The sequence below is a fragment of the Panthera onca genome, chromosome D4, assembly GCF_046562875.1.
Source record: "Panthera onca isolate mPanOnc1 chromosome D4, mPanOnc1 haplotype 2, whole genome shotgun sequence".
Taxonomy (NCBI): Eukaryota; Metazoa; Chordata; class Mammalia; order Carnivora; family Felidae; genus Panthera; species Panthera onca.
Genome location: NC_138351.1, coordinates 9,967,121 through 9,991,150, shown reverse-complemented (window position 1 = coordinate 9,991,150; position 24,030 = coordinate 9,967,121). Strand labels below are relative to the sequence as shown.

Genomic DNA, 24,030 nt, shown 5'->3' with positions numbered 1-24,030 from the left:
CATGATCGAGGTGTTGACAGGGTTGATTTCTTTTGCAGCCTCCCTCCTTGGCTTGTGGACACCATCTTCTTCTCCCACATCTCTTCTTATGAGAACCCCAGTTGTACTGAGTTCAGGCTCACCTTAATACCTCTTTGTACCTTAATTATCTCTTTAAAGGGCCCGTCTCCAAATACATACACATTCTGAGGCACACGGGGGGTTAGGACCCCACCACAGGAGTTGGGGAGGGCAAACACACTGGGGTATACCAGAAGGCCATGATATACTGTGTCTTTATATAAAGTACAAATTTGGCAGCTGGCTCTTCGATCCTTGCTGTGTAAGTAACAGACCCACGTGATGGTCCGTGACTGTTCCCATCACTGTTTTCAAAGTGTGTTGGTGACTGGTCATGGAGTGGCTGTTGCTCAGTCCAGGGACAGATGGTGAAGCATGTGGTTGCGGTGCCTCCTTGTTTCCCAGTGGTAGACCCGCACAACACTCTACCAAAGTAGATAGTCACAAGAGGGCATCGGCCTCCAAAGGCGTAAGTGTAGGGGGGGGGGAAGAAAAACGCACAGAAAGTGAATTTGGATGTGACTGGATTTGAAGATGGTGGCATCGTTGCGAAGACTGGAGGAGTCTTGCGTGAAACTTGAGTATAAACCACCCTGGAAACAGTCCAATGAACATAAAAATAAAGGCTAAAGTCATCACAGTGTATTTCAGTTTAAACTGAATTTGAACATTTACTTTGAAGACATACATATATACATATATAAAAATATATACATTTATATTATTTATATATATTATATATTGTATATTGTATATATTGTATATTATATATTATACATAAATATATATTATATATTTATATTATATATTTATATATTTACATTGTGTGTGTGTATATATATATATATATATACATATATATATATATATATATATATAAACCCTGAACAACTGGGCCAGTGTTCAGGCCAAAGTGTTGAAGTTTTGCACCGAAAAAGCATGGTGATTACGAGGAGACTGGAGAAGAACCTTGTCTACCAGAAAAAGCCCATTTCAAGGTTTCAGACATGGGTGCGAACAGAGAGGGTTAGTGGCACTGCCAGGGGCCGACGAGGGGGGGAATGCTGTGAAGTTTGCACCCAAGCTCCAAGGATCATCCCATATTGACTGCTGATGAGACTGGTCTTTTCTGGAAGACCCCTCTACGGAGAACGGAAGCCAACAAAAACGTAAGGTCGTAGAGTGCCCATAAAGAACAGTCTGGATGTTCAGCCAGAGGAAGTTGGTTGAAGGTGCTCGTGAAGAAAAGGATGACGATGTCCCAGAGGAAGAGACAGCAATTAAAAAATAAAACAGAACAAAATCCTCACCTCAAGGGTTCATCTGAGCGAGACATTTCACGACATCCAAAGGGCAAAGGGTAAAATGTTGGAAGCTGATCCTGAGCGTTTTGCCAAAGCCTAGGGAAAAGGATTGTTCTATATCATAAGTTAATTGGTGAGAAGACAGCAAATGCTGTCCAATACTGATACGGTTTTTTTTTTAAACACCAAAAAGTCCTCTTAATGCTCATTTCTAGTGCTTTAAAGTTCAGGTACTAAATAGATACTCATTTTACTATGTTTTTCATTTTCTTGTGTGCATATAACCGTCAATAGGAGTTTTTAATTTTTTGGCGTGTACGTTTGTTAAGGGACGTGGAAGAAATCGTGCTTTCCTGATTATTAGACTGGGTTTTTGCAGTTTCAAATTGCACCATCATTTTTATGGTCCCCGTGCTTTGCAGGCAAAGTGACAACTGAGCACGTGTGCATGCGTGTATCTTTCCTGCTGAGAGTCTCCTTAAGATGCGCCATGTTGGGTCTTTACGTGCATTCTTCACCTAAGCCCAGGAAGCGTAATTAGCCTTTTCCTGATGGGGCTCTCAGTCCTCGTTTGTGCTGTAAAGTGGAATAATATCCTGGTTGAGGGTGTGGCTTAATGCAGCCAAACCCCCAGAGCGCAAATCCTAGCTCCGCTACTTACTTGTCTATGATCTGGAGTGAGATGCTCCGTCTCTCACCTGTATTCTGAGGACACAGTACTTGCCTCACAGTGTCGTCGTAACGATTAAATGAGCAAATGTATGTAAACCACTGAGTGCCTGGCACCTGTGTCAACAGTACGTGTCACGGTTTGGTGATGATGCTGTGGCTGCTGCTGGTGATGATGATGGTGTAGGGGCATTAGAAGTATCCACCAGGCCATGTATCTTCAGAGGGGTTGGAAAGGAGACTCTTTGCTTTACCAGATGGCCCCAGGCTACAGTGCTTTTGATTTCTTGTGTTGTGTTCCTTAGGTGTTCTCTGCCTTAACTGGGCTATTACTGGTCTTGGCCTCTGCCTCAGGGGGAACAGGCACCCTACTCTGAGCCACCCTTTTGTTGGATTTGATGCTTTTCACCCAGGGTGCGTTTATAGCCCAAAGACTTTGTCTTGATGTCGTTTGGAAGCCCGGAGGAGGGCTCTGTTGCTCCTGGATGGCCTGTCCCAGGCAAGCCCGTGAGAGAACCATTTCTTTGGCTGGAGGACCTCCGTATGAGGTTCACTTCTGTCATTGTACGTGACCTGTCTCTCTCAAAACTATCACATTCTTATTCTTTTTTTTTTTTAAGTTTCCTTCTTTCTTTAAATATTTATTTTTGAGAGAGAGAGAGAGAGAGAGAGAGAGACAGAGCAGGGGAGGGGCAGAGAGAGAGGAAGACACAGAATCCGAAGCAGGCTCCAGACTGAGCTGTCAGCACAGAGCCCGATGTGGGGCTTGAACCCACGAACCAGGAGACCAATGAATGACCTGAGCTGAAGTCCAACACTTATTGAGCCCCCCAGCACTGCCAGTTTAGATATAGATATAGATGATATATACATATAGATAGATATAGATATAGATATAGATATAGATATAGATATAGATATAGATTTTTTTTTGAGAGAGAGAGAGACTGAAAATCCCAAGCAGACTCCACACTGTCAGTGCATACCCCGATAGGGCTTGATCCCACAAACGGTGAGATCATGACTTGAGCTGAAATCAAGAGTCACAGGCTCAACCGACTGAGCCACTCAGGCGCCCCCATCATGTTGTGCTTTGTAAGCATTGAAATTGTACCACAGTCTGTTGTTACCTATCTTTGGCGTCTCATTGTTTATTTTAACATACTGAGAACCCCAAAGTGTGAAGTGACCCGGGCCTCCCTGAGAAGCCTTCCCTGGGGCATGAGTGGGTTGCGAGTTACAGTAACTGATAAATGGTCTCAGGAGAAGAAAGCAGAACTGTGTTTCTTTTAATTCTCCGTCGTTTCTCTAAGCCTTTTGCTGGCTCACAAATTCTCTCTGCTTCTTTATTCCACCCAAGGGAGCTACAGCATCGTGCGTGCCTAACGTGTGAGAACAAAGGTGTCAGTACATCATGTTTGTAACGTGGTAGGGTCTACAGGGCCACCCTCTACTAACTCTTAACAGTCACGTTCTGAACAGAGTACTGTGCTTAATATTCCCCAGAAGGTGCCCTCTGGGTTCTTAGTTGATCCTGTGACTGAAATACTTTTTATGCTTCCTAAACTTTTTTTTTTTCCCTCTTCCCACCCCACAACTGCTTTGACCTGAAATAGGGGTCTAATTTGCCTTCTCTCAATTATATACGCGTGCCTTTTCCCCCCTTCCCCTAGGTTTCTTTAGGTAGCTTCCTCAGGGCGTTAGGGGGAAAGAGCACCTTGGTTCACTTTCGCAAAAGTGATGCAAAGTCGTTGAACAGAAATTTAGGTTAACAGAGGCTCCACACGCTTGCCACACACTTAATGGCCAGCATTGCCCATTTCAGTCTCCAGCACCCTGGTGCCTGAGGAACGAGTGAAGAAATGAGGGTCCACTGAATTAATAGGACATCAGTCAGTTGCACCACAGTGACAAAGAAAAAAGAAAAAGCCAGCATGATAAAAACAAAAAAACAAAACCCTTTGAGATCAATTCATCTCTCTCCTTGAATATTTGAGGCATTTGTTAATAAGACTTTGAAGTTTGTGGATAGGTATGTCCTTCTATACAGGTGTATTCTCACATCCTGGGTATTTCCTTAATAACACATGAATGAATAAGAATTTTTGGAAAGGCTTCTAGTCACTAGGGAGGGCAAGACTGAACGTGCTACCTGTTGAAATGCTATAAGGTCTGAGGTCGGAAGGAAAGCCAGCAAGATTTCTCTGGTATTGTGTGCTGTGTGTGAAGGTGATGGGAACATGTATGAACCTGCAGTTGGGTTTGTTTTGTTTTGTGTAATATTTACAAAGTTTATTCCCCCCATCCCGGGACTTTTTTTTTTTAATTGTTGTAAAAAACACATAATGTGAAATGTGCTACCTTAACCAGTCTAAGTGTACATTTTAGCTAATTTGCTGTGCATTCATCACCGTGAGATACTGCAGAATGTTTTCATCATCCCAAACCAAAATTCTATACTCATTAATCAATAACTCCACACTTTCCCCAACATTCATTGCCTTGTGACCTCTGTTCTTCTTCCTCATGTAAGTTGAATCACACAGTTTTCTGTCCTTTGGTGTCCAGCTTATTTTACCTTGGGAGTTTGATTTCATGCCTAGTGATCTAACAGGTTGCTTTTGGGGATGGTAATGATCAAAAACTTTAAATGGCCCCAGGAGCACCTGGGTGGCTCGGTCGGTTAAGCGTCTGACTCTTGATTTTGACTCAGGTCATAATCTCACAGTTTGTGAGTTCAAGCCCCTTTTGGGCTCTGTGCTGACAGTGCGGAGCCTGCTTGGGATTCTCTAGCCCTCTCTCTCTTCTACCCCCACCCCACTTGTAGTCTCACTCTCTCTCTCAAAATAAATAAATAAACTTAAAAACAAACACACAAACAAAAACCTTAAAATGGTCCACGGCCCCGAGTTCAAAATTCTGTATCCAGAAGTGCTGTGGTCTTTATTAAACCAAGTGGCTGCAATGGTGAAATGGGCTGGCATTTTTAGTAGGAGTTCCAGAACTCCATGTTCAATTTGTTGCTGTTATTAAAGATGCCTATTGTAAGAAAATTTCCCGTGAAATCTTCAAGTTTCTTTAAAAATCCACTTTTTTTTTTTTTTTTTTTTTTTTTGGTCATTGCTGCCTCTGGCATCATTACCTGTCTTACTGGCTTTCAGGGTCTCTGCAGGGCGTGAGGGAGGTTTAGCCTCCCCTAATATTAGAATCAAGTTTAGCAGCGTGTGAGTGGTCTCCAGGAAACACTCCTATTGATATGTAATTGTCCTAACCGCTTGCCTTAGTGCTTAGCCCTCAATCTGTAACCCCACCCCCACCCAGGCAGCATCTAGGGTCCTCTTTGGGACCCTAATTCAAGTTCCTAAGGGAGGAGGACCCGCCAAGAGAGCCAGAGCCCTTGTCCGTAGGCAGAAACGTGGTATTTAAACAGCAGAGCTGGGTATGAGAATACTGGATCTCCCATTTCCTATCCGAGACATTTCCCATGCATTGTCTTGATGTCTTTAGAATTACTCCTTTTGATTTTTCCTAAGATGGTCTGTTCCGCTGCTGGGTCTGTGCCCCTCTGTGTGGTGGGCTTACAGATACCGGGGCGGAAAAAGGCGACCACAGTGAAACAATGCCTCCTACTTGCTTGTGGCTTTTGTTTGCTTGTCTCTGTTTACCTATTCCCCGGGCATGGATCCCTTCTGTTCCGCCGGGTAGGGTTGTGAAGTCCCGTATTCACAGCACCCCCTTGCAGCGCGGGGAGACGAGAGCAGGGATAATGCCCACTCTGCCGACTGTCTCTCTTCCCCTAAAAGACACGGCATGTGTCGGGATGACAGGGGCACCACCAGACCCACGTGTGGTGACTGATTCCTCAGTCGAGTCTGCCATGTGCCTTGCAGACTGCGAAAAGTGTTTGCTCGGAAACCGCTTACCCTGCAGGACTGGCTCCTGCATTTTGTTACCAGAACCCACATGCCGCTTTCTTCAGAGCTAATTGAAGAAGGAGCCAGTCTTTATCCGGTTCTGGTGTTGTGAAAATGTATTCTTAAAAAAAAAAAAAAGAAGAAGAAGAAGAAGAAGAAGAAAGAAAGAAACAGAAAGAAAGAGAAAGAAAGGTGGGGGGGAGAAAAGGTTGCCATCCAGTGGAGGAAGGAGTAATTCCCAGCTTCATTCAGGAAAAACACAGGCTGAAATATGCTTAACTATTTTAACTTGGCTGGGGATTTTTATCACCAGAAGGGTTTTTTTTTTTTTTTTTAGTGACATTCGGAGCCAAATGGGTGCAGTGTGCCTTTAAGGAAAGAAGTGCCTCACCAAACTTCGCCGTAGTTGTATCTCACCGTTCGGAGAGGGAAGGAAAGTGTTAATTTCTTATTTGTACACTTTTTTTTCCCCCGACTTCCTTCCTATTCACTTCATTAAATCTAGAGGCAGTTCAGCATGGGAGCCGTCTGTATGTTGAATTAGGGCTCGCACTCTTGCCCAACACGTCACCAGTCGGAAACTGGGGGTTTGCTTCTGTGATTTATTTCATTATTGTGCTGGTAAAAGGTTTGGAAGGGCATTCTTTTCGGGGTAGTACTTTAGCATTGTGTAGCAAGTTTTTTTTTTTTTTTTTCGTGGCACCCCCCCCCCCCTCGCCTAGCACTGAGTTGAGTCTGTTGAGCCAGTGTAATAAATAATTTTTTTAAATAAAAGAACAGTTTTAAATTTCCATGAATAATTTTACTTACATGCAGGAGTAATCTTACTCTAGTTCTTTAAGTGGGAAAAGCACTGGGAAATTTTTAGTGAATTGATTTCCATTAGAAAAAGACCCTTAGAAATCCCTGAACATAAAGTACTGCATATGGATGTGTTTGGGGTCTTTGGGGAGGAGGGAAGATGTTTTGTAGCTGACGGCATTCCTGCATAAAACCTTAATTTAAGGGGAATCATGGTCAGTACTTTGTGTGTTTCCTTGTGATTCCAAAAATCTAAATTTAATAAGAATCTGCACGTATGAGCAATTGCAATAAACATTGTTCCATTAGTTCCTTTTTGCTATTTGTTTTCGCTTCTTAGCTATTCCCAGATTTAGAGATTGATAAATCCAAATATCATAAGCTTATGCTTTGTTCCGTTTTTCCCCCCAAAAATTAAGGGGAGGGGGTGAGAGTAGAAATCTCCTTTTCACAACTTCCCCCTCTTCATGGATCCCACTGAAAAGAAAAACAATGAAAAATTTTACAGCACGAAACTGAAAGGGAAGTATCACAGTTGTTCGGGATTTTCTTTAAAGAGAAGAATGACATTGTATTAAAATGTTTGAACTTGGGAAACATGCACATTGCTTTTACCGACATGCATTTAATGAAAAAATTCTTTTATCCAAAAAAAAAAAAAAGATCATCTGAGATTGCTCCAAAAACATGCAGCCTGTTTTTTTTTAAAGGCACTAAAATGAGGTTTAAGATACCAAAAAAAGAAAAAAAAAAGCTTAAACTGTTTTAATTTTTTTTAGTAAAATTGAATATTAATTTGTTTCCTTACTGGCTTAATTGTTAAAATGAGAATAAGAATCAGAAACCATCTGAGCTAAAAAATCTCTAATTCTGCTTCCTGGAATAATAAGGGGGGAAAAAATATGATAAGTAGTTGTCAATATTAAAACAGGCTGAAGGAGGAAGGCTTCGGGCCTTGTAGTAGGTAGAATGAAACAGCAGATTTGAGTATCCACAATCCTTTCAGTATTAAATTTTCAGTAAAATAAAATTACTTGTATATGAAAACATAGCCTTTCCCCAGCTCTCTTTTTTTTCCTGATCAGCTGATGAAGAGACTAGCAGCTCGCTGCTTTGCTGGCTTGTTAATTTTATCCCCACTAACTGTGATTTCCGATAGCCGGCCTGCCGATAGTGGTAAGGTAAATATCCTTTTTCGTTGCCGTCTTGAAGATTCAGTAGAACTACATCCCAGGCATGTGTAGGTGTGTAACACATCAAAAGCCGGTGTTCTCCGTATTTCTGTGTGCAACTGGGTGCTTGAGGAGAGCATTACCATTAACTGTTGACAGCCTTGCATGCTGTATTTATTATTAGCATGTTCAGTCCCCAACATTTGCGGGACAATTTCCTTTTCTTAATCTTCGCTTAGCTGCAGTGTGTTTAGCTGTATAGTTTGGGTGTCCTGCTTTTAGGCAAATGAATATTAATGAAATAATGTGGAAGCTTTTTTTTTTCCTCTCTCTCTTTTTTTTTTTTTTTTTTCTTTTTCCTCATAACTCATCAGATCTCGCCTCCTTCATAGTGGTTATCTGAACACTGTAGGATCGTGATGGAAATTGTCTTTTGATTATTAAGGCCTAGCCTCAGACTGTCCCTTAGGATTCTGTCTGTGTGCATGTTGCTTCTTCGGGTTTGCACATTGGAAGATGCATAGAAAACATTCTTTTAATCCCACTAGCATTTTTAACATGCCAGGTTGTTTTGTGTTCTGCACCAGGTTTTCTTCATAAAACCTTTCTTTTTCAGGAGGCATTGTACACAAGTGAAAGAAATTATGTCTGAGCTGTAATCACTCTTTATATTGATTGTTATACTCACATGATCATAAATATTAGCCATGTTTGGTGCTGTGGAGAAATGAAGGTAATTGCTTTATGATTAGGGCTCTTTCAGCTACGAGAAAGGATTGATTAGCATTTGCATACTGGAAGCAATATTGAGAGCCAGGAGGAACAAATAACAACATCAGTTTATTTTGTGTGAGAAAGCAATCCTGAAATGCAATTTAAAGGTCTTTAAAAAATTTTTTTCTTTTTCATGGTCAAATTTTCTTTTATCTGTTTTGTTTCGTTTTTTTTTTTTTCATTGCAGTTTTTCTTTATTTTTCTTAAGTTTTGAGATTTACCAGGGGGATAAAAAAAAAAAAAGTTTAAACTTCTGGGTCTGTCACATGGATCTTTTAGCCATTTACGAACAGGTTTCTTTTATACCTGGTTGTTTTTATAGCTATTTTATTATCTCTCTGCATTAGTGCTGCTGGCTCTGGTTTAAAGCAAGCGTTTGCAGGTAATTGGAAAAAAGTGTTTGTTGTCTGTGAGTGTGTGTGTTCTTTATCAGATGATTTAAGTGCATTTACCAAGGAATGTGGCTTTGTACTTCCTGTTTCCTTGTTTACTAATTGCTACGTTAGAACAAAATCTGGATGGAATAGGGATTTATGTCGTGAATCATGAGTACATTGATGTAAAAGCCCAGAGAAGGGTCAGAGCTTATATGATCGTAAGGATGTATTCTTAGAGGAATTTTTTTCTTCACCCACCTCTTTTTTGTTTTGTTTTGTTTCTGTTTTACCTTTCCCCCCTTTTATAGTAGTAAAACAATTCAGGTCTTTTTCTTATATTGAGCTAAAATTTCATTTGGATTCAGCTACCTTTCAGACACTTCACATGTGTCGCCCTTTTTGTATTTGTCATTTCTTCTTACTATTAGTGTTTCCTGCCCTCGCTGTATTTTGTTCCCAGATTAGACTTGGCTTAAAGAATTATTTTATCCAATATGGCGGTCTTCCCTCTTCTTACTTGACTGATTACTGTTAACTTGTATTTTTAATCTTATTTTTGTTAGTTTTACTTGATTCTCATCACTCACCTTGGCTTTTTAAAATTTTCTTGATTAACCTCTTATCTTGAATTTTCCTCCTTCATTCCCTACTACAACAGGCCATCGAAGACGGCAATTTGGAAGAAATGGAAGAGGAGGTACGGCTCAAGAAGCGGAAAAGACGAAGAAATGTGGATAAAGATCCTGCCAAAGAAGACGTGGAAAAAGCTAAGAAGAGAAGAGGCCGCCCTCCAGCTGAGAAACTATCCCCCAATCCCCCCAAACTGACCAAGCAGATGAACGCAATCATTGATACTGTAATAAACTACAAAGACAGGTGAGTGTTTCACTCCTACAACTTGCTCCCCTCCACGGAGACAGAGTTGATACTCACTACCGAGCAAGATGTATTTTAAGGCATGCGCTGGGTTGTAAGGTTCTTTCTGCTTTGTGTTTCATGGCTTTTGCCCAAAGGTGTCAGAAACCTCGTCGTACCATTTTCACAATGGCTGCCATTGCTGTTTTGTGTGCTGTTTTCCCAGGCATTGTTGAGGATATTTGAAAATAGTGTAGGTGACAAAAATTAAAAAGACAGTCTAAACTGGAGGAGTCAGGACTCTTAAGGATCTGTGAAATACCATCCTGTTTGTAGAAGGACTGGAATGACATCGTGAAATTATACTTTTGGGCTGAGTTGTTTGGGAAAGAAGAATCCTAGCATACTTAAGGTAAATATTTCGTGTCGAGACTCTGTCTAAAACCAAAGAGGTGCTTCGTCAGAAATACGATTCCTTCTTTCCTTCCAACACACTTGTATTTCTGAGCCCTTGTTTGAGCAACATCTCCTCCTTCCTAATGACACTGCATAGACCGCATGGTTTTCTGGTAGATGTACCTCGTTTTCACAGACCTTTTCAGTGTGAGTGTGGAGATACACACGTGGCGTGTTATCATCCCCAGACCTGTGTCGGTCAGCCCGACACAGTAGATAAACTAGTTGGGCTACATTTTGGTTAGTTGTTTTGGTTTCTGCTTGATAATCATGTGATGCAGTTTTCATAGAAAGATCACATCTCGTTCCAGTTGAAAAGTTGATAGGAAACAAAAGAATTAAACACTGTATTTCTCGCAGTTGCACAGCGGCATTTAATCCGGTTTTGGTTATTTTTTTATTTTTATTTTTTTTACAGTAGTGTTGCTCTGTACACCCAGGAATGTTTAACACACATAACGAAGTTGTGATTTTAGTTTTTCTTTGCGACTTTAGTGCTCGTTTTCTATCAGGAAGAAACCTCCTAATAAAGATGAGGTCGTGTAACCAGGAAAGAACTTTCCACTGAGAGGTTCTATTGTTGGGTCTTCGTTACATTATCTGTAAGGAGTTTCCAGAAATGGTGACAGGTGGTAGCACGAGGTGTATGTGGAAGAGTCAGAATTTCCTGCCCTTTTTTGTGTTCCAGAGTTTTTAGGTTCTCTGCTTACTATTTTTACTACTTGTCTTTGTTGTTGTTGTTGTTCTTTTTTTCAAGTGCATCCCCTTGCATATTTCACACGTGGCAACAAAGAGCAGCCCCATTATATTGGGTTTGGAGAGGCCACTCATTGACACAGGGGGATGACAGCCATCCAGAAAGGAAGATTGGCCCACCAGTCCGTTCTTTGACCTGAACGAACGGGCACACGCTTCCTCGTAAGCCAAGAATCAGTAACTATGTCAGGTTTCTGTTCGCCCCCAGCCCTCCTGGAAGATATGCCACAGGCAGGAACGGTTTCCGGGAAACCAGCTTGGACAATGACGCCTTATTTTATCAGCCCCTGGTGTAAAAAATAAAAAATAAAAAATAAATAATAATAATAATAATAATAATAATAAAATAAGTAGAGAGGATCACCCTGCATAAGCCTCCAACTTCTCTGCCTTTGTCTCAGGAGAGCAGAGCGCGACATCTGTTACTCTGACCAGGTGCACCTTGGTATTTGACAGGCATCTTGCTCATAACCTGCTGAGTGGAGTCTGGGGCGGCAGGAGCACTGCGCAGAGCCGAGAAGAGGTTTAGGAGCTAGGCCTTTTATTCCAGGTGACGTCTAGCTCCTCCTTTAACGGTGCAAAAGAGGTCACCAGCTGGTGGACCACAAAGTGCCCACAGCCTGATTAATTTCATGATTCATGTTGTTGGGTGGGGGACGGGGAGAAAGCAAACACATAAAACCCGGAGAGACTTCTTATAAACTTCAGGTGTTCTCCGTCCTTTTAGAAAAACCTAAAAATCATGCAGCGTTCTACCCAAGTTTCCCCAAGGTGATAACGGGTAGGAGTGAGGAGATGGCTACCCACCGCCCCCCACGGGCTCTCCTGCTCCAGCTTGCCGCAGCCCTCCCCCCGACCCGTCACCCTGCTAAATCATCCTTCTAGTGTGGGGTGCCACTTACTATTTATCATCGTGCTTTCCCACCCGGCCCACTTGACTCATTTATATCACCTGCTGGCTCCATAGGCTTCTGGGTGTTGCGCTTCCTGGCATAGATAGCTATGGGCTGACTCCTTTCCTAGAAACCACCACAGAATAGGAGGTTAGATCCCTTGCGCCTCAGCTGAGCACAGCACCGTTGCTGATACACGAGCTCTTACGTGGGTTCAGCTTACCTGTGTTTGAATCTTAACTCCAGCATTTATCTACTACCTGTGGGGCGCTCGGGCGACTTCCTTAACCCCTCTGAGCCTCACTTTCGCCATCCACAGAATGGAATGATTACCGTACCTGCCTCCAGAGGCGTCAGGCGAGTTGGAGGAGTTAATGCAGGCCAAGCTTGCTTGCTGAGTCGTTTAATTATTAATAATCAGCCTTTCAGACTACTTTTAGCTCATCAGGTGGGTAAATGGAGCTCTAAGCACTTGAAAGTAAGCGTCCTTGCTAATACGTTTTCTATCCTTTCTGTCCCCTCACACCCTCCAAAAACAGAAAACACAGTTTCACTGGGACTGATTATCGAACATGTCTTTGGTTGTATTGTAGGGAAAGAATATTTAAATATTTTAGCATTCAAACACCGAGTACTTTTTTCCTCTTGTTTTCTCTGGTTTCAATGTATTTATTTAACTCTTCCTTGCAAAGTACTCTGTTAAGGCCCGTTCTGTTAGCCCCCACATTTAGGTCCGTTCTGGAGAGTATGGGCCTCTTTCTCATTGCTGCATGTTTCATGTATATTTCGTGTTAGTAGTCTAGAAAAAAAAAAAAAGCACTTATTGTGAATATTTCGGTGTTTTATTTCTCTTCCCAAACTTGGTGCTCAAGTAGGAGGTGCTCAAATTAGGAGGGCCTTAATTGGATACATTGTTATATTTTTGTTGGTTTTAGAAAAATACTGCTGGGAAATGTACCTACCCCTCCATGTGCTGAGATTTTTGTACTGTTAAAGTCAGCTACTAATATAGTAACTCATCCTACCTGTGCAAGAAATACCACCTGTACTAACTTCCCTCCCCTTACCTCAAGTGTTAGGGTTCTGACAGTTGTACAGATTAGCGGTGTATTAGATAAGAATTGCCATCTATATTTAACTGATCTATAAGAATTAATTAGCTCTCATGAGACAGTTTTTTCAAAGTTCTTGCATGATTCTGGGACAGATGTATCTTTCTTTTTTATGAAGAACTAGGATAATTTAAGCATCTATTTATTGCCTTTGTTTTCAGTGCCAGGCTTTTTTTTTTTTTTTTTTTTTTTTAAGGAGGATACTTTTTAAAATGTGACCCCAAAGAGCCAGTAATTTTGTGTGTTTCACACACAAATGTAAAATCTTTCTGCAGTAATTGCTATTTAAAGTTAGAACTGGTCAGCTATAGCTCATTCCTACTATTTTCATTCCCCAAATCAAGTAGTGTTAGAAGGCTTTGTTTTGACTTGTTATGATAAGCCTTGTTTTCTGTTTCTATAGGAGGCTTTTAAAAATCCTGTTCTAACCGTATGTACTATTTAACCTAAGATACTTTTCCTTTAGAAAAAGGATCCATCCCAGTTTGCATCTCTACCCTTTAAAATTACCCCTGGGATGAGATCTAGAATAAGATAGTGAAGGGTAGGGGCTGGGAGAGCCATCCCGAGTCTAGAGACGTGGCTCGTAATTACTTGGATAATGGAAAGGTCTAGAGGGATTCGGGGTCCTCGCTCTCCCTGGCTCACCTTCCCACAACTCAGATGTGCCCCCCCTCACCATCTTTGACAGACTGCCATCCAGCAGTATGCACCCTCCCGAGAGTTAGTGCGCTGTGTCAGGGGGCAGTTAACGACACTGACGTGCAGCTGTAAGCACAACAATCCTTTCCTATAGGATTCAGCCCTTCTGACTTCTGGGTGTTCTACTTGGACGTTCAGAGAGTATGTCCGTCCGCATTCCAAGCACTGTCCTTTGGGCACGGCTATCCACCTCAGGCCATTCTCCTTGAGGCTGACACACCTCCCTTTGCTCTCAGAGTGCCGTCTAGACCTACACCATCCTGGTCCCCTTCCTTAGGCACATCTTACTTTCTTAGTGTCCCATTTAGAATATGGCACCCATACCTCCAAAGGTATTCTGATGGCTAATTGCAGGGCAGTGAGCTTCCCTGGTCTGGATACCAAAATTCTGTTACCCTGCCTCAAGAGTGTCTTAACTTCTTCCAACAGCTCTGACACATGAACATGGGAAAGCTCCCCGGCCCCAAAATGTGTAGAAAGCTCTTTCTTCCCTTGAATATTGCCAAGGTTAGACGTCAACTAAGCGCTTGATTTTTTTGAGCCTGTATCTACCGACTTCATTCTTTCCCTTATGCAGCTCCATTTAACAGATTCTTGTCCCATTTTTCCAGTCTATTATTATAACATCCTTTTTATGCCTTTTTAAAAAATCATGTTTCCTTGTGTAAATCATTTCAGGTTTTTTGTTTTGTGGGTTTTTTTTAATATTTTTGTTTTGTTGTTGTTTTTTTTCCATCAGATTTGCCATAAGCTGTCTAAAAGGCAAAGGACAGATCTCTGTCATGTGCACCTGAAAATCACTTCAGGTTGACATAAATGTATTAACCATTAATCCTTTTTTTTTTTAAAAAAAAATATATTTTTTAATGTTTATTTTTGAGAGAGAGAGAGAGAAACAAAGCACAAGCGGGGGCGGGGCAGAGAGAGAGGGAGACACAGAATCCGAAGCGGCTCCGAGCTGTCAGCACAGAGCCTGACGCGGGGCTTGAACTCATGAACTGCGAGATCATTACCTGAGCCAAAGTTGGACACTTAACCGACTGAGCCACCCAGGAGCCCCTAAACAGCAATCCTTAAAGTTGATTAGCCGTCTGTAGTGTCACAGGACTGCGCCATCGTGTCCCCCACTCTGTCTGTCCTTTCTCAAGGTTATCAAGAAAGGTTGAAGCCAAGAGATACCACATTTATGGCCTCTCCAATCTATCCACCTAGAAACCCTGCCGAAAGAATAAAATGAGGTTAGCTTGCCATGGCTTTTTCTGAGAGACCCCCTGCTAGTACTTAAATGATATTATTTATCTTCTCTAAATAGCCCCGTGGCATCTGAATAATTTCCTCTAACTTTTTATGGAGGGTCCTCATCAAGCTTAGCAATCTCAAGTCTCCTTGTTCATTTTGACATGGGAACGCTGGCTCTTATCTCTCATCTTCTGACTCCACTTCTGTTCGTTGTGATTTCTTAAACGTTACTAGAAGCAATCCGCACAGTGCTTCAGGATGTAATTAGTTTGCAACTGGATACTTGAACTCACGTGAAGCACCTTCTTACGCCTGGTCGACAGTCCTGTCCGTCGGTGGCTTTTGTTCAACGTTTATTGCGCCTGACTTTTCAAATCTGAACATTGTCCTCATCCCTGAAGAATCTGGAAATGGAAGGTGAGGTTGTGTCCTCTCTTCCCTCCCTGACAATTGTCTGAAGACTGTGGCAGGAGCATTCTACGATGACCCGCCTCGCTGTCCGCAGAGGGCTGGGACTTGACGTCCAGCTTTGTGGACGGACACAGGGAAGCAGTGGGCGAGGCGGAAGAAACCTGCCTGGCTGGTCTGATGGGTGGACACAACCCTGGCCCACAGTGAGGTGATGGGGGTAGGGCTGGTGACCGCTGGGCTGCTTCCTCCCTGGCCCTGTTGAGGCTCCGCTGTCCTCCCTAAAGACGGACTGTCATCTTCTTGACCTGAATTTGCAGAATCCTTCCTGATAGGTCTGAGAGCGGTGGAAGGTCTTGGCTTGTTCTGAATTCCAGCTCACAGTGTAGAAAATCATTTATTCATCCTGGAAATATTTATGGCATCCCTCCTGTATTTCCAGCCCTGTACTGCAGAACAGGGCCAGAGGGGGAAAAGCCAAAAAACAAAACAAAAACAAAAAAACTCCTAGTACTCCCCCCCTCTTGCTCACGGTGCATGCATTGGAGGAGGTAGACAGTCTTCCTTCCAGGAAGGAGGTGGCCAGCCAGGAGAATTCAGGGAAGCAAGGGGTCATGTGAGCCTCTTACATGAGGGCACGATGACATTAGTTCTTATGTAGGGTCACTTTTTAGAAAAACAAAAAACTATCATTATAAAGACATTTAACCTGGGAAAGGAGAGCCAGTGTGCCCTTCCTTTACATTTCAGCTCCTTTCCAAGGACAGGGTAGACCGCAAGCCTTAGGACTAAATGTACCGTTTAATTCCTTTACATGCTGAAGTTGGGTGTGGCATAGCCCTCAAGTTGAGTAAGGCCGAGCTGCTGGTTTTGAAGGTCCCCATCTCATCAATCCATTCTCCAGAAGGGATGGGCTCTCGTTAAAAAAAAGAAAGAGAGAAAGAGAGAGAGAGAGAGAGAGAGAGGAAGAAAGGAAGAAAGGAAGAAAGAAAGAAAGAAAGAAAGAAAGAAAGAAAGAAAAGTTACTTAGTTGCCTGGTTTTGAGGTTTTCTCTCAAGTGCTTGACCTGATGTGCATTTACTGTGTGGGGGGGGGGGGGGCTGGGGGGAGGTGCTTCCCACACTGATCACCCTCCAGAGGCTTCGATCCAGGGCGGACTGTTTACACCACTGTTGGGATTCTCTCACCAACACAGATTTGTAGTAACAGTATTTTTAAAGCCAAATCCGTGTGTCCCTGTACTCTTTTTTTGTGGTTGGTTGGGTATCGTGTACCTTTCTTCCTTCCCCCAAGGTGATCAGATGGCTGACCTGTGTAGATCTGTCCCCCTGCCCTCCTTATCCGAATCATCCGAAATGATCCTGCAGGGACCTCTCTTGTTCAGAGCCTCGCATCTCCCGTGAACTGTAATCTTCATTAGTTTCAGCTCGCAGCACCTTGCCCGTCGTCCTCTGAATTATTTACAGCATGTTCTATAAAATGTCTGAGGGAGTATTTACCATTCCCAGGTTTCTCTGCCTTTCTGACGACATGTCCTGAGACCGCGTGGTCTGGTTTTGGCTTCTGTATCCCCATGGTTAACATTACCATCAACCCAGTGTCCCAAATGAGCAGCACGAAAAGTGTTCCCAATTCTGTGCCTTCTCTCTGATACGCGCTCAGGTACAAAGTTCCTTTGACACGCACCCCAGCACCTCTCCCGGGTACTCCGTCTTCCATCGCCCCACATGCTTCTTCACTAGGCCCTTACCGTGTTATGGGAGGCCCGGCCTGGGGCAGCTGTGTGCTGCCTGTGTCCCCTGCCTCCAATCTGTCCCTCATCCTGCCTTTCTGGGGCCTGTAGCTCACTGTCGCACTGTCGTGTAACTTTGCATGGCTTCCCATTGCCTCCCCAAGTGCGATCAAACTTCTTAGTGCAGGGAAAGCTAGTCTTCCATAGTCTGGCCTTAGTGACCTCCCAGCTTCGTTTGCCAACATGTCCCTTCCTGTTCTCCCTTTTATTTTAGACATCGCAGCTAATGCCCCCCCCCCCCCACCTTTTTTCCACTTCTCCTTGGTTTATGCCGTTCCCTTTGTGTGGTGCCTCACGCCCTCCGAAGAGTGGGAGTGGCTCTGAGAAGGGATTTTATGAGCGGCCACACGCAGCCTGCGGATGCTAGAGTAAGGTCTGGACAGGATGGAAGTTTTTTTTTTTTCCTGTGATTTCTCACACCCGGCCACTGCTCTGGTTCCCGCCACATAAAGGGACACCAGGGTAGCAGTTTCAGAGTTCTCAATGGAAGAGGCTTCCCTAGAGGCCCATAGAAGGGCCGGAGACCTCAGGTGGCCATTTATGGTCCTTTCCAGTCCAAATGACTGACTTGAAGAGAAGGGAGGTCTGGGAGGTGGAGCCAGCTACCTGGGTGGCGTGCAGAAATCAGGGCTGGCTGCTGTAGCAGCGTGCAGTGTGCTATTCAGTTTCCACTCCAGCTTTCTGAGGTAAGTACTAGGCCCGTTTTATTTACACGTGAGGAGCTGGCTCGCCTCGGATGGTAAGAGCACTCCGGTAAGGTCATGCTCCCCCACCCCCTGCAAATGCTGCCTGACTTCCCCCCGCTGCTTCTGGAGCAGTGCACGGAAGCTGCACCCTAATGCTCACATCAAACATGAGCCGAGGGAGCAGGAACCGGAGTAACAGGCATGTTCGCGTTTAAGAGAAGCAGGAAATGTCTCAGAGACGTCACGAAAAAGGTTTTTTCTTTTCTCTCCATTCCTCGAAAACTGTGTGTGTGTGTGTGTGTGTGTGTGTGTGTGTGTGTGTGTGCGCGCCAGAATGCGGTTCCACACATAACATTGTGTAGTTTCCCCCCCCAAATCCTGAGTCGACAACACGGGCAGGTAAGCAGTCTGAGGCTTGGAGAAGTGACAGGAATCTCCCCAAGGTCACCCACCATAGGAGGAAGAGCCGGACTGGGACTCGAACCCAGGTCTTCTGACTCCAGTGTTCTTTCTACTCTACCGCAGGTGTAACGTGGAGAAGGTGCCCGGTAATTCTCAGTTGGAAATAGAAGGAAACAGGTCAGGATCTGTCTTGTATCCCCTTGTCTCTGAATACAGGTATCCGTCGGGACAGCAAACAGCCCATTTGCTCCCCTAGCCTCCTGACCACACCCACTTGGGGTGGGAGGCGGAGAGGCAGATATTCCAACCCCCCAGCCATGGCTTTTGAAGTTGTTTGTGCTGCGCTGAGGTTGGGGTGTGTCCGTCCTGTAAATGCCCTTCTTAGAAGGGCTGTCGGGAGCCGCCTGCCGGCCTGCCTGCCCACCTCCCCTCACAGATGGGTTTCTCTTGCTTCTCCCTCCCTCGGGCAGCTTCTGTCTTACATCCGTGGGCCTCCTCACTCCGTGCTGCCTTGCTGTAGAAGCTTCATGAACAGCCCGTCTGCTGCGTGGCTCTCCTGCAGGGTGTGAACAAATGTGTGCGTGCACACAGTGTGTCTGACGTTCTGGAGTTAACCCCAGTGTGCATGGGGTTTGCGCCCTGCCTGCGCCATCTGGGTGTGCCTGCCCCGTGGTCCTAAGTGTCCCAAGCCAGTCTGTTGGACTTTTGTGTGCTTCTGCTGCTGCAGGTGGAAAACAGAACTGCTCTTTCTCGTAGGCATTTCCTGCGAATGAGGTGACGTTGGTCGCGAAAGGGAAGTGGGGGATGTACGTGATTTCTCGGGGTTAGGAACGATTAGTCCTACATTGAAGATGTCTTTCTGTCAGCTTGAACTTAAAAAAAAAAAAAAAAAAACCAAAACGGTATGCCACTTGCTCAGCCATATTGCCCTTTTGTCGGTTGACCCTGCAACGTCCTTTACGGCATTTTCCCCCACTAGTGTAGGATCCAGTCTAGGGCCAGGAGGAAGCACTGAAGCCTCCTCCATCCGGCATTCCAGAATGGATGCCGATCCCCAGTTGTGTATGTAAAGAGATTAAACGTGGGAGTGATTCGTGCCTACCCGCGTCTGTGTGGGGATAGAACTGTTGTCCCAGACGGTTGATTTTTGATCATTCCTATTGGTGTTCGGTAAACAGTGTTCAATCCCAGAAGCCAGACAGACACTCCAACCATCATGTGTAACTGCAGGATGTTAAGAATTATGTTACATTTTGGCCATTATGAGAAAGAACTCAGTCCGGATTTGCATTTTGGGATTGAAATAACTTGACTTCATTAGTTTGGTCCGTTTAAATTCGGGAACATCTTGGGTAAACGTTTCCACCTTCACCACCCCGTCCCCCAACATGAAGAGGTGGCCTTAAGGTCTAAATGGCACCATGTGGCTAGACGCCCAACCCAGGAAACAAGGACAGACATAAGCTCCTTTTCCCTCTCTAACATCAAAATGGTCATGTGACCGTGAAAAGTGGATTAATCACAACTTTAAAGGGTATTGCAAGCCTCCAGTGTCACGCCTGGCCTTTTTGCAGAGAGGATATGGCTGCATGTAGTTGGGACCTAGATAAACACATTTTCACCGAAGACACATTTAAACTAATTTCCAGAGCCACAGAGAGAGGCTCGACACTTGCCTCCCTCCAGGCTCTGGCATCTTTCTCGTCCCTTACTGCCCCATATGCTGTGCTTTCCCATAAGCCCCCGAGTTTATGATGTGTGTTGTTCAGAGGCTGTGTTAGGGTGAAAGTGGTGTTTGTGCGTTCAGAAGAAGTGCTGAGCATTTTCCGTGTCTGTCTCTGTGCGAGTGTCGCAAGTGGGGGAGAAATGACTAAGACGGAACGCCTTAAAGCCTAGTTGGAAAAAGCGGTCAAGGAAGAACATGGACACAGTGGGAGTATACAGCGTGTGTATACACGGTGGGAGGGGACGGATGGGGCAGGGGCGGTGGACGCGTCAGGTCTCTGTGTGGGCCTAGTGGGAACCCCGAGGAGAGTGTGGGGGTGGTGGGCGAGGCAGAGGCACCCAGGCCCACGTGCGGGGGCAGCCCTGGCCATATGGAAACGTGGGCCCCTCTAGAGACCACGTGATCCCAGTAGGCCTGGACCACGCCGTGCAGGGGATGGGGGTCTCGCGTGGGGGCGGTGGGAACGTGACTGACAAGATTCCAGAGCAGGTGTGAGCGAGGAGAACCCACGGACAGCCCTTGGATCTCTGTCCTTGGTGGTGAGTCTGCGTGGTGCCACTCAGGAATGTGGGTAGGAGGAAAGGAGGCATGTGCGCGCGCACGTGCCTGGGTGCTGCGTGCATACCTACCTACCGTGTGCGTGCATGCATATGTGCGTGTGTGTGTGCGTGCACATGCGACTACCCAGCCCACGTACTCCATCCCAGGAAATCCGATCCCTCTCTATGGCTGTTCGCAGCCCTTGATGTTGTGATTATGTTGCTAGTATTGACCATCCTTCCAGGACCGGCCAAGAAGCTCTTTTAGAGGAAATCTATTTTTAGCAACGTCAGCACCCGACATGCTGCATTTCTTTGAATAGGGGAGGAAGGCTATGACTGTGGATCTCGGGCCGAAGCACCTTTGCCTATAGTAGCTCTAATTAGATGATGGTGAAATTGCCATAAAATGGTAGTGTGACCAAGTGGACACATTTGTAGAAAAATTCGTTGGAGGTGAAGAGCCTTTCCTCGTGCATTCCCCGTATCGGACGCTTCGGGCTCAGCATCACAGCCGACAGTTTATTCTATGCAGTTGCAGCCTGGTGAGGTTGTACATAGCCTTGCGCATTGTCTGGGATGATGCTCCCCAGACTGGGGTCCTCAAATTCCGGTACCATAGCCTCTTGGAGAACCCTCAGTGCACTTAGAGGCTCTGAGAGGTCTTTTGTCAAGTAACCTGTTGAACTTCGTTCATCCCAGTGTATCCCAAACTCCTTTGACCAACAAAACCCCCCCTTTCCAGGGAGAACCGTTAAAAACTCATTAAGCTTGTATTCCCTGAAGCACACCTTGGGAAGTGCTGAACTGGAGCTTAGAAGTTGCATTTAGTCCAGAGAGGGTTTGCTCAGGGAAATATGGATTTCAGTACTTTATTTTTTCCTCATGACAAATATTGATACTTTTATATGTTTATACTTTCACTCCTGGCAACTCGACACTTAACTTCATGATTCTCTCAGCCACTTATACCCACATAAAGCAAGTGGGCAGCCCACAAATAAACTTAGCCTGTCTGCTTTCCAAGGCACACAGGGCCTCCCTGAGGCCTCCAGGGTCAGTCTGACCGGGGAAGCACAGGGCCTCTGCCTCGCAGAGCTGTACTCCAGCACCAGCATAAATGACCTCTTTCTGAGGGAGGAGGAACAGTCCCAGCTGGAATAACAAAATAGATTTTTTTATGGTCTGATAAAACTGTCTTTAAAACCACTCTACAGGCATTTTAATAAAACGGATTGCTCTGAGACATGGCAGTTATCAGGCATCGATGTTCTTGCATATTCATGGGGCAAGGTCTGCCTCATTTGTGTCTTTCTTAAGAATTTGCTAGAACAGCCATGTAGGACAAAGCAGCACTCTGGTGTCCCCTTGAACCTGTCCCTTTAACAAAATGACACTTGGGACTGGAGGCTCAGGTGGGAGGCATTTGATTTTGTTTGCTTGCCAAGCTGTGTGCTTTTGAGTTTGGTCCCATTTCAGCCTAAAGCTTTGAAGTGTTTTCACTATTACCAAGTAGAGACAAAGGGATGGAGCAGAGGACAAAATACTCAGTGGAAGGGCAGGTAGGTCCCTGCCTTTGGAAAGGAACGCATTCTTTGAGTCACATCCAGGTCTACGAGATGAGAGGGTATAATCAGCGACCAAGGTCTCAGGTGGACAGGTGGGCAGTTACAATTGTATATTTCTACCTGCTCTTAGGAAATGTCAGGCGAGTACAGGGGGAAAAGCAACTGGACACCCTGAGTCACTTTCTAGAAGAGTCCAGTGATAGATGGTAGATTCTCCCAAAGTTTCCTCAAAATGCTTGTCTACGCAGATAAGTAATAATCTCAGAATCCCACGTCCTGATGAGCACCTTTGATTTGTTAGTGATAAGTTCAGGGGGAGAAACCTGAAGAAATAAATTGGACCTTAATAAGGTAGTAGATTCTGATGGTTGTGATATATTAAAATTTTTATGGAGTTATTCTGCTCTACTTTTCTCTTTATTTGGCTTTATAAGGTAGAATTAAATGGTGCCAGTTGGTGAAATGTGCTATTTATGGTGTTATAAATAAAAGCTGATCATATACCTCTTAGATACCATTTCTCTGGGAAAAATTAGATTAGATTTTTGACTTACAGCATGTTTTGAAAGAAGGTAACCCAGTAAAAGTGTTTGAAACCTACTTTATTTATGGATGATGATATGGTTCCAAAATACATTAGCATGTAAATCCTAATTTTGTGGAATCAGAGGACATTGTTGTTAATATTTATTTATGCTCTGGCATATCTCCTTCTGGTCCTTAAGTTTATGAGTTTTTAAAAATGTAGTTGCAATTGTACTGCATTTCCAGTCTGATATCCTCTGTTCTTTTATTTATTTTTTTATTGAAGGTCACAACAAGGAATTTTCCCTTCTTTAAGGCATAATCTTAAAATTCGTAATTTTAGACTCCCTAACATTCTGTTGTCCTTTCCCCAGTAAACATTTTGGATGCATTACATTAGTCGCTTTAAATAATGCTGTGATGAACATCATTTATGCAACTATTATATGTACATACTTATGTATTACATATATATTATTTTATTCACCTAGGATAGATTACCAAAAGTAGAACCATGTACCATGGTGTAACTGTATTTAAGACTCTTTTATTTTTATTTTTTTAAGAGAGTGCATACACGTGTGAGCCAGGGAAAAGGGCAGAGGGAGAGAGAGAATATTAAGCAGGCTCCACACTCGTCTTGGAGCCTAATGGGGGGCTTGATCCCACAGCCCTGGGATCAGGACCTGAGCCGAAATCAAGACTGAGCCTCTCAAGTGCCCCAGCATTCAAGCTTCTTGATAAAGCCTTGCTGTTTTTACTGAGCTGCGTGAGCCCTTTATGACTGCTGCTAACAGCCGGTCATTTACCTTGCATTAACCTGATATAACCTTATTTTTGTTGGTAACTCAGGCACATCCTATATCTACGGTCCTAACGCTACCCTTTGGGGTGATTTTTAACGGCTACCACCGCCATTGCCAAAAGCAAGTCTACCGTCCTCACATTCTGTGTTGCCATAACCTCCTGTATTCTTCAGATTTCCAAGCTTGTTGGGAATTCTCAGTCAGTACTCAGTAAGACTCAGGTGAGAGACCTCAGTAGTGAACACAGAGCACAAGTAATTGTCATACCTGTTTTGTGCCTGGCCCAGGTGGGCTCCCTGGGAAAGTAGGGTGCTGTCCCCTTCAGGTGCATTTTTAAGTGGTTTGTTTTAAACCTCCCAGGAATCTGACCCTGAAAAGCAACAGCATGCTTTCACCTACTACCCTCCATGCACCTTCAGGTGCATTTTTAAGTGGTTTGTTTTAAACCTCCCAGGAATCTGACCCTGAAAAGCAACAGCATGCTTTCACCTACT

At 44.2% G+C, this 24,030-nt stretch overlaps 1 protein-coding gene across 8 annotated transcripts in view; it reads left to right on the top strand.

Moving 5' to 3' along the window:
- The window catches only part of SMARCA2 (SWI/SNF related BAF chromatin remodeling complex subunit ATPase 2), a 179,900-nt gene that overhangs the window by 132,338 nt on the left and 23,532 nt on the right, over positions 1–24,030 (top strand). For 6 of the 8 annotated variants that reach the window (XM_060610133.3, XM_060610135.3, XM_060610136.3 and 3 more), the window contains exons 28-29: positions 9,730–9,947; positions 18,496–18,549. In XM_060610133.3, coding sequence (XP_060466116.1) covers positions 9,730–9,947; positions 18,496–18,549 — 272 coding nt within the window. Of the gene's footprint in view, positions 1–6,284; positions 6,556–9,729; positions 9,948–18,495; positions 18,550–24,030 lie in introns of those variants that run through there. The other 2 variants (XM_060610139.3, XM_060610140.3) reach the window with 2 other exon arrangements.